The sequence below is a fragment of the Tachyglossus aculeatus genome, chromosome X2, assembly GCF_015852505.1.
Source record: "Tachyglossus aculeatus isolate mTacAcu1 chromosome X2, mTacAcu1.pri, whole genome shotgun sequence".
NCBI classification, from domain to species: domain Eukaryota; kingdom Metazoa; phylum Chordata; class Mammalia; order Monotremata; family Tachyglossidae; genus Tachyglossus; species Tachyglossus aculeatus.
The window spans coordinates 7360934-7371809 of record NC_052100.1 but is presented as its reverse complement, the minus strand read 5'-3'; the positions used below and the strand labels follow the sequence as shown (position 1 = coordinate 7371809).

The 10876-nt window shown below is 50.1% G+C and overlaps 1 protein-coding gene across 1 annotated transcript; it reads right to left on the bottom strand.

The window, feature by feature from the left end:
- Positions 1-263: 263 nt before the first annotated feature.
- LOC119949693 (titin-like) lies at positions 264-10246 on the bottom strand. Its single transcript, XM_038771607.1, is given in 5 exon segments — positions 264-539; positions 951-6263; positions 6972-7363; positions 7802-8445; positions 8637-10246. Coding segments are annotated over 5 exon segments (7974 nt in total). The 3' UTR covers positions 264-524.
- Between the last annotated feature and the right edge of the window lie 630 nt (positions 10247-10876).

Here is a 10876-nt window from a genome sequence, read left to right as displayed (position 1 = left end):
TCTGGTGTATGAGATTCCTCTGGTCCTGATGACTCCCTGTAACAGTCAGTCAGGCAGTCAAATTTATTGAGCGCTTACTGTGTGCAGAGCTCTGTACTTAACGCTTGGGGGAGGACAATATAACGTTAGACACATTCCCCACCCACAATGAGCTGTTAGTGAATGCAAAGAAAACAATAAGGCTTTTGTTGGAACAATTTTTAATAGTCAACCAAGGAAACAAAATTAAATTGAAAAACAATAAATTAAACAGAATTACCAGCTATATGGACTTACACTCCAGGACATTACATGCTCCTCCTCCTCCTCCTCCTCAGCAGGGCCAGGGGAAGACAATTCCCCTCTCCTCACCTCCAGAAGTTAGACTGAGATCTCTGGGGGTTCAGCACACTAGACATTTGCCCCTGGACTGCTCACATACCCGCCTTCTGGTGTCCGTTCAGGTCTTGGTAGTGGCAGTTCGGGTCTGGAGTGGCACTGGCATCCAGGTCTGTGTGGTGGTGGCTGTGATGGGTGGTTGATGGCTAGGCACTGTCATCCTGCAGCAGGGAGGCAAAAAACAACAAAGGGGAAATGTCAGGTAGCTCTTGGAATGTCAATTGGATCGCCCCCAATAAGGTGATTTAAGACACTTGATGGTGCCAGCCAAGGACTCAGTTTCCTGGCCTAACACCCCAGCAGGACCACAAAACGATATAAAAATAATAATAATGATAATTGTATTTTTTTGTTAAGCCCCTACTATGTGCCAAGCCCTTTAATAAGCACCTCGTGGGTACTCCCAGCCTTTCACCACTCCTCTCCTGAAGCTCAATGCTGTGAGTGGCAGAGACATCAGGGAATATGCCGGTTTAATGTTGTATTATACTCTCCCAAATGCTTAGTGCCTGGAATGCAGTAAGCACTCAATAAATACGATTGAATGAGTGAATGAATGAATGAATTCTTACCTTATGGGCAGGATGAGTCTCCTCCTCCTTTTTGCTGGCTGTGGGGGTGTTGCCCGTGGTCTCTGGGGTAATCCGTAGGAGCTTCTTCCTGGGTTTCGGCTGGTCATCACATACTGTGGGCTGTTTTCTGTAGACTGGCATCGTCTCTGGGTTATTTTTCCGAATGGACACCGGGAAATCATTCTTTGCCTGAGGCTCAGTGCTGCATTTGGCAGAGGGAACCAGCAACTTTCTCCCATTCGGGGCAGGTCGAGTCTCCCTTTTGTTCTTTCTGGCAGTGAGGGTACTACCTTTGGTTTCTGGGACACTCAATAGGAGTTTCTTCTGGGGGGGCGGCTGGTCCAAGCTCTCCATGGGCTGTTTTCTATTGACTGACATCTTCTTCAGCTTATCTTGTGGAATAGGCTCCTGGGGATTCTTCTTCTCCCGAGGCTCAGTGCTGCATTTGGCAGAGGTCACAAGTGTCTTTCTTGCCTTTAAGACAGGTCGAGATTCCTCCTTCTTCTTGGTGGATGTGGAGGTGTGGCGTCCAGTTTCTGGGACACGCAAAAGGAACTTTTTCGAAACGGTCAGCTGGTCTTCACCCTCCACTGGCCGTTTTCTGCCAACAGGGATCTTCTCCGGCTTATCTTGTGGAATAGGCTCCTGGGGATTCTTCTTCTCCCGAGGCTCAGTGCTGCATTTGGCAGAGGTCACAAGTGTCTTTCTTGCCTTTAAGACAGGTCGAGATTCCTCCTTCTTCTTGGTGGATGTGGAGGTGTGGCGTCCAGTTTCTGGGACACGCAAAAGGAACTTTTTCGAAACGGTCAGCTGGTCTTCACCCTCCACTGGCCGTTTTCTGCCAACAGGGATCTTCTCCGGCTTATCTTGTGGAATAGGCTCCTGGGGATTCTTCTTCTCCCGAGGCTCAGTGCTGCATTTGGCAGAGGTCACAAGTGTCTTTCTTGCCTTTAAGACAGGTCGAGATTCCTCCTTCTTCTTGGTGGATGTGGAGGTGTGGCGTCCAGTTTCTGGGACACGCAAAAGGAACTTTTTCGAAACGGTCAGCTGGTCTTCACCCTCCACTGGCCGTTTTCTGCCAACAGGGATCTTCTCCGGCTTATCTTGTGGAATAGGCTCCTGGGGATTCTTCTTCTCCCGAGGCTCAGTGCTGCATTTGGCAGAGGTCACAAGTGTCTTTCTTGCCTTTAAGACAGGTCGAGATTCCTCCTTCTTCTTGGTGGATGTGGAGGTGCGGCGTCCAGTTTCTGGGACACGCAAAAGGAACTTTTTCGAAACGGTCAGCTGGTCTTCACCCTCCACTGGCCGTTTTCTGCCAACAGGGATCTTCTCCGGCTTATCTTGTGGAATAGGCTCCTGGGGATTCTTCTTCTCCCGAGGCTCAGTGCTGCATTTGGCAGAGGTCACAAGTGTCTTTCTTGCCTTTAAGACAGGTCGAGATTCCTCCTTCTTCTTGGTGGATGTGGAGGTGTGGCATCCAGTTTCTGGGACACCCAAAAGGAACTTCTCCCAAGCGGTCAGCTTGTCTTCACCCTCCACTGGCTGTTTACTGTCAAATGGGATCTTCTTCAGCTTATCCTTTGGAATAGGCACCTGGGGGTTGTCCTTTGCCTGACGCTCAGTGCTGCATTTGGCAGAGGGCACGAGTGTCTTTCTTGCCTTAAAGACACGTTGAGGTTCCTCCTCCTTGCTGGCTGTGGAGGTGTGGCGTCCGGTTTCTGGGACACCCAAAAGGAACTTCTCCCAAACGATCAGCTTGTCTTCACCCTCCACTGGCTGTTTACTGTCAATTGGGATCTTCTCCAGCTTCTCCTTTGGAATGAGCACCTGGGGGTTGTCCTTTTTCTGAGGCTCAGTGCTGCATTTCGCAGAGGGCACGAGTGTCTTTCTTGCCTTAGAGACATGTCGAGGTTTCTCCTTCTTGCTGGCTGTGGAGGTGTGGCGTCCGGTTTCGGGGACACCCAAAAGGAACTTCTCCCAAACGATCAGCTTGTCTTCACCCTCCACTTGTTGTTTACTGTCAACTGGGATCTTCTCCAGCTTATCCTTTGGAATAGGCACCTTGGGGTTGTCCTTTGCCTGAGGCTCAGTGCTGCATTTGGCAGAGGGCATGAGTGTCTTTTTTGCCTTAAAGACACGTTGAGGTTCCTCCTCCTTGCTGGCTGTGGAGGTGTGTCGTCCGGGTTCTGGGACACCCAAAAGGAACTTCTCCCAAACGGTCAGCTTGTCTTCATCCTCCACTGGCGGTTTACTGTCAACTGGGATCTTCTCCAGCTTATCCTTTGGTATCGGCATCTGGGGGTTGTCCTTGGCCTGAGGCTCAGTGCTGCATTTGGCAGAGGGCACGAGTGTCTTTCTTGCCTTTAAGACAGGTCGAGATTCCTCCTTCTTCTTGGTGGATGTGGATGTGTGGCGACCGGTTTCTGGGACACCCAAAAGGAACTTCTCCCAAATGATCAGCTGATCTTCACCCACCACTGGCTGTTTACTGTCAATTGGGATCTTCTCCGGCTTATCTTTTGGAATAGGCTCCTGGGGATTGTTCTTTGCCTGAGGCTCAGTGCCGCATTTGGCAGAGGGCACGAGTGTCTTTCTTGCCTTAGAGACACGTCGGGTTTTCTCCTTCTTGTTGGCTGTGGAGGTGTGGCGTCCGGTTTCGGGGACACCCAAAAGGAACTTCTCCCAAACGGTCAGCTTGTCTTCACCTTCCACTGGCTGTTTACTGTCAACTGGGATCTTCCCAAGCTTATTCTTTGGAATAGGCACCTGGGGGTTGTTCTTTGCCTGAGGCTCAGTGCTGCATTTGGCAGAGGGCACGAGTGTCTTTCTTGTCTTTAAGACAGGTCGAGATTCCTCCTTCTTCTTGGTGGATGTGGAGGTGTGGCGACCGGTTTCTGGGACACCCAAAAGGAACTTCTCCCAAACGGTCAGCTTGTCTTCACTCTCCACTGGTTGTTTACTGTCAACTGGGATCTTCTCCATCTTATCCTTTGGAATAGGCATCTGGGGGTTGTCCATGGCCTGAGGCTCAGTGCTGCATTTGGCAGTGGGCACGAGTGTCTTTCTTGCCTTAAAGAGACGTTGGGTTTTCTCCTCCTTGCTGGCTGTGGAGGTGTGGCTTCCGGTGTGACTTCCGGTTTCCGGGATACCCAGAAGGAACTTCTCCCAAACGGTCAGCTTATCTTCACCCTCCACTGGCTGTTTACTGTCAACTGGGATCTTCTCCAGCTTATCCTTTGGAATAGGCATCTGGGGGTTGTCCTTGGCCTGAGGCTCAGTGCTGCATTTGGCAGAGGGCACGAGTGTCTTTCTTGCCTTTAAGACAGGTCGAGATTCCTCCTTCTTCTTGGTGGATGTGGAGGTGTGGCGTCCAGTTTCTGGGACACCCAAAAGGAACTTCTCCCAAATGATCAGCTGATCTTCACCCACCACTGGCTGTTTACTGTCAATTGGGATCTTCTCCGGCTTATCTTTTGGAATAGGCTCTTGGGGGTTATTCTTGGCCTGAGGCTCAGTGCCACATTTGACAGAGGGCATGAGTGTCTTTCTTGCCTTAGAGACATGTCGAGGTTTCTCCTTCTTGCTGGCTGTGGAGGTGTGGCGTCCGGTTTCGGGGACACCCAAAAGGAACTTCTCCCAAACGGTCAGCTTGTCTTCACCTTCCACTGGCTGTTTACTGTCAACTGGGATCTTCCCAAGCTTATCCTTTGGAATAGGCACCTGGGGGTTGTCCTTTGCCTGAGGCTCAGTGCTGCATTTGGCAGAGGGCATGAGTGTCTTTCTTGCCTTAAAGACACGTTGAGGTTCCTCCTCCTTGCTGGCTGTGGAGGTGTGGCGTCCAGTTTCTGGGACACCCAAAAGGAACTTCTCCCAAAAGGTCAGCTTGTCTTCACCCTCCACTGGCTGTTTACTGTCAACTGGGATCTTCTCCAGCTTATCCTTTGGAATAGGCATCTGGGGGTTGTCCTTGGCCTGAGGCTCAGTGCTGCATTTGGCAGAGGGCACGAGTGTCTTTCTTGCCTTTAAGACAGGTCGAGATTCCTCCTTCTTCTTGGTGGATGTGGAGGTGTGGCGTCCAGTTTCTGGGACACCCAAAAGGAACTTTTCCCAAATGATCAGCTGATCTTCACCCACCACTGGCTGTTTACTGTCAATTGGGATCTTCTCCGGCTTATCTTTTGGAATGGGCTCCTTGGGGTTATTCTTTGCCTGAGGCTCAGTGCCACATTTGGCAGAGGGAATGAGTGTCTTTCTTGCCTTAGAGACATGTCGAGGTTTCTCCTTCTTGCTGGCTGTGGAGGTGTGACGTCCGGTTTCGGGGACACCCAAAAGGAACTTCTCCCAAACGGTCAGCTTGTCTTCACCTTCCACTGGCTGTTTACTATCAACTGGGATCTTCCCAAGCTTAACCTTTGGATTAGGCACCTAGGGGTTGTTCTTTGCCTGAGGCTCAGTGCTGCATTTGGCAGAGGGCACGAGTGTCTTTCTTGCCTTAAAGACACATTGAGTTTCTTCCTGCTTGCTGGCTGTGGAGGTGTGGTGTCCGGTTTCTGGGACACCCAGAAGGAACTTCTCCCAAACGGTCAGCTTGTCTTCAGCCTCCACTGGTTGTTTACTGTCAAATGGGATCTTCTCCAGCCTATCCTTTGGAATAGGCACCTGGGGGTTATTCTTTGCTTGAGGCTCAGTGCTGCATTTGGCAGAGGTCGTGAGTGTCTTTCTTGCCTTAAAGACACGTTGAGTTTCTTCCTGCTTGCTGGCTGTGGAGGTGTGGCATCCAGTTTCTGGGACACCCAATAGGAACTTCTCCCAAACGGTCAGCTTGTCTTCACCCTCCACTGGCTGTTTACTGTCAACTGGGATCTTCTCCAGCTTCTCCTTTGGAATGAGCACCTGGGGGTTGTCCTTTTTCTGAGGCTCAGTGCTGCATTTGGCAGAGGGCACGAGTGTCTTTCTTGCCTTTAAGACAGGTCAAGATTCCTCCTTCTTCTTGGTGGATGTGGAGGTGTGGCGTCCAGTTTCTGGGACACCCAAAAGGAACTTCTCCCAAATGATCAGCTGATCTTCACCCACCACTGGCTGTTTACTGTCAATTGGGATCTTCTCCGGCTTATCTTTTGGAATGGGCTCCTTGGGGTTATTCTTTGCCTGAGGCTCAGTGCCACATTTGGCAGAGGGAATGAGTGTCTTTCTTGCCTTAGAGACATGTCGAGGTTTCTCCTTCTTGCTGGCTGTGGAGGTGTGGCGTCCAGTTTCTGGGACACCCAAAAGGAACTTCTTCCAAACGCTCAGATGGTCTTCACCCTCCACTGGCTGTTTTCTATTGCCTGGCATCTTGTCTTGGTTATTTATTGGAGTTGGCAATTGGGGATTAATGTTTGCCAGAGGCTCCATGCTGCATTTGGCAGAGGTCATTATTGTCTTTCTTGCCTTAAAGACAGATCGTGTTTCCTCCTCCTTCTTGCTGACTTTGGAGTGATGACCTCTCCTTTCCGGGACACTCAAAAGGAGCTTCTTGTTGGGGTCCAGTTGCTCATAACCCTCCAGTTGCTGTTTTGTTTCAACTGGCATCTTCTCTTGGTTATTTCTTGGAGTTGGCAACTGGGGATTATCCTTCACCAGAGGCTCCATGTTGCATTTGGCAGAGTGCATTAGTGTCTTTCTTGCCTCAAAGACAGGTCGAGTCCCCTCCCTTTTCTCACTGGCTGTGGAGGCATGATCTCTGGTATCCAGGGTGCTCAAAAGGAGCTTCTTTTTGGGGTCCAGCTGCTCATCACCCTCCACTGGCTGTTTTCTTTCAACTGGGATCTTCTCTTGGTTATTTCTTGGAGTTGGCAGTTGGGGATTATTCTTCGCCAGAGGCTCCATGCCACATTTGACAGAGGGTACTACTCTCTCTCTTGTCTTTAAGACAGGTTGAATTTCCTTCCTTTTCTCACCTCTTGTGGAGGTGTGATCTCTATTGTCCAGGGTGCTCAAAAAGAGCTTCTTCCTGGGGTCCAGTTGCTCGTCACCCTCCACTGGCTGTTTTCTTTCAACTGGGATCTTCTCTTGGTTATTTCTTGGAGTTGGCAATTGGAGATTTTTCTTCATCAGAGGCTCCATGCTGCATTTGGCAGAGGGCATTAGTGTCTTTCTTGCCTTATAGACAGGTCGAGTTTCCTCCTTTTTCTCACTGTCTGTGGAGGCATGATCTCTGGTGTGCAGGATGCTCAAGAGGAGCTTCTTCATGGGGTCCAGTTGCTCATCACCCTCCACTGGCTGTTTTCTTTCAATTGGCATCTTCTCTTGGTTATTTATTGGAGTTGGCAATTGGGGATTATTCTTCACTAGAGGCTCCATGCCACATTTGGCAGAGGGCACTACTCTCTCTCTTGTCTTTAAGACAGGTTGAATTTCCTTCTTTTTCTCACCTCTTGTGGAGGTGTGATCTCTGTTGTTCAGGGTGCTCAAAAAGAGCTTCTTCTTGGGGTCCAGTTGCTCATCACCCTCCACTGGCTGTTTTCTTTCAACTGGGATCTTCTCTTGGTTATTTCTTGGAGTTGGCAATTGGAGATTATTCTTCACCAAAGGCTCCATACTGCCTTTGGCAGACAGCACTCTCTTTTTCTCACTGACTGTGGAGGTGTGATCCCTGGTGTCCGGGGTGCTCAAAAGTAGCTTCTTCTTGAGGTCCTGTTGCTCATCACCCGCCACTGGCTGTTTTCCATTGACTGGCATCTTCTCTTGGTTATTTATGGGAATTGACATTTGGAGATTATTCCTTGCCAGAGGCTCCATGCTGCATTTGGCAGAGGACACGAGTATCTTTCTTGCCTCAAAGACAGGTCGAATTTCCTCCTTTTTCTCACTGGCTGTGGAGGTGTGATTTCTGGTTTCCAGAGTACTCAAAAGAAGCTTCTTCTTGGGGTTCAGCTGCTCATCACCCTCCACTGGCTGTTTTCTTTCAACTGGGATCTTCTCTTGGTTATTTCTTGGAGTTGGCAATTGGGGATTATTCTTTGCCAGAGGCTCCATGCTGCATTTGGCAGAGGGCACTAGTGTCATTCTTGCCTTAAGGACAGGTCGAGTTTCTGTCTCCTTCTCGCTGGCTTTGGAGGTATGACCTCTGGTTTCCGGGACACTCAAAAGGAGCTTCTTCTTGGGATCCAGCTGCTCATCCCCCTCCACTGGCTGTTTTCTTTCAACTGGGATCTTCTCCTGGTTATTTCTTGGAGTTGGAAATTGGAGATTATTCTTCGCAAGAGGCTCCATGCTACATTTGGCAGAGGGCATTATTGTCTTTCTTGCCTTAAAGACAGGTCGAGTTTCCTCCTTTTTCTCACTGTCTGTGGAGGCCTGATCTCTGGTGTAAAGGATGCTCAAGAGGAGCTTCTTCATGGGGTCCAGTTGCTCATCACCCTCCACTGGCTGTTTTCTTTCAACTGGGATCATCTCTTGGTTATTTATTGGAGTTGGCAATTGGGGATTATTCTTCACCAGAGGCTGTATGTTGCTTTTGTCAGAAGGCACTCCCTTTTTCTCACTGGCTGTGGAGGTGTGATCCCTGGTGTCCAGGGTGCTCAAAAGTAGCTTCTTCTTGGGGTCCTGTAGCTCATCACCCACTACTGGCTGTTTTCTATTGACTGGCATCTTCTCTTTTTTATTTATCGGAATTGGCAATTCCGATTTTTCCTCGCCAGATGCTCCATGCTGCATTTGGCAGAGGGCAGTATTATCTTTCTTGCCTTAAAGACAGGTCGAGTTTCCTGCTTTTTCTCACTGGGTGTGGAGGCATGATCTCTGGTGTCCAGGGTGCTCAAAAGGAGCTTCTTCTTGGGGTCCAGTTGCTCATCACCCTCCACTGGCTGTTTTCTTTCAACTGGGATCTTCTCTTGGTTATTTCTTGGAGTTGGCAGTTGGGGATTATTCTTCACCAGAGGCTCCATGCCGCATTTGGCAGAGGGCACTACTCTCTCTCTTGTCTTTAAGACAGGTTGAATTTCCTCCTTCTCGCTGGCTGTGGAGGTGTGGTTTTTGGTCTCCAGGTGGCTCAATAGGAGCTTCTTCCTGGGGGTTGGGTCATCACTCTCCACTGCCTGTTTTCTATCAACTGGCATCTTCTCTTGGTTATTTCTCGGAATTGGCACCTGGGAGTCATTCTTCACCAGGAGCTCCATGCTGCATTTGGCAGAGGGCACTAGTGTCATTCTTGCCTTAATGACGGGTTGAGTTTCCTCCTCCTTTTTGCTGGCTATGGAGGTAGGAACTCTGGTCTCCAGGACGCTCAAATGGAGCTCCCTTTTGGAGTCCAGCTGCTCATCACCCTCCATTGGCTGTTTTCTATCAACTGGGATCTTCTCTGGGTTATTTCTCAGATTTGGTACCTGGGAATCATTCTTCGCCAGAGGCTTCATGCTGCATTTGTCAGAGGGTACTCGTTCCATTCCTGCCTTAAGGACAGGTTGAGTCTCCTTTCCTCTGGTCACAGAGATGTTTATTGTGGTTTTTGGGACACTAAATTGGACATATTTCCTTGGGGTCGGCTGGTCATCAACCAGCTGGTGACCGCTTGTCGGCTCCTGGAGATTATTCTCCATATTCTCCTTAGGGCTTGTAAGCAATGTTTGGCAGAGGGGACACATTTTAGTTGCAGATGAGGGTTGGGAGGCCTGGGAGTTGTTGACTGGAGGAACCAGACCCAGTGGGGTGGTTTTCTGCTGGTCTACTGGGCGAAAGTCCTCCAGGCGGGAAGGAGTCTTAGGCAGTGTGAATGGAAGCAATACATTTTTCTCTTGCTGAAGTTCTTGGAGAGTGCTGTCCAGGGCCACTGGCTTTCTCTCAGAAGGTGCAGATAACAGCAATACTGGCTGGGCCCCCCTATCCTCATGATGCTGGGGTCCCTCAGCTGGCCTTTGGACCGGTGATAATGGCATATTTCTGGCCTGGGCTCCTGAGTTTTGGGTTGCAGTCAGAGCACCATTCTCAGGCATCGAGGTGTGCTGCAGAGAGGAACTCTGCCCATGGGGTTCCCCCCAGGCTGGGCAGTCAACAGGCAGGTTGTACTTTTGGCCTGACTGGACTACTGCAACTTGAATCAGGACCTTTTCAGGAGGCAAGGTGCCACTTAGGATTTTGGTGAGAGTGGTCACATTTGTCTGGAAGACTCTATTTTCTAGATTGAGTTTTCTGAGCAAACCAACCTTGGCATCCTTGTGATTCTGTCCAGACATGCAAGTGGGCTGGATCAGCAGCAAGAACGGCTCCTCAGAAATGCTTCCAAGGTCCTGTTGGGAGGAGATTGCTGATGGGCTCATCTCAGGAAAACGGACTTCCTGTTCATGGCTGCTCACTAGGGTTGTTTCCTGTGCTTGCAGGAAGCTTGTTAGATGGCTGCTGCCAAGTTCTTGCTGCTCTTGCTGTGGGTTCAAGGATGGGCTCCTCTCGTGCTCTTGGACAGCATTGGAGGGGGAAGGAGAGGGGGAGGGGGAAGGGGAGGAACAATTGGAAGGGGAGGGAGAGGGGAAAGGGGAAGGAGAGGGGAAAGGGGAGGGAGAGGGGGAAGGGGAGAGACAATTGGAAGGGGAGGGAGAGGGGAAAGGGGAAAGAGAGGGGGAAGGGGAAGGGGAGGGAGAGGGGGAAGGGGAGGGAAAATAGGAAGGGGAGTGAGAAGAGAAGGAGCTGGAGAAAAGGAAGGAGAATAAAGAGTAGGGGGAGGAGGAAGTGGAGGAAGAGGAACAAGGAGTGTAAGAGGAGAAGGATGAAGCAGAGGAGGAGGAGGCCATATATAAGGTGGAGGTGGGGGAAGTGGAGGAGAAAGAGGAAGATAAAGAGGAGGAAGGAGGCATTTGAGGGGTGGATGGTAATACTGCATTGTGCTCCAAGGTGATTACGAGCTCTTTGCTCCATTCCGACTCCCCAGAATTATTCCTGTTTGGCTCCTGAGG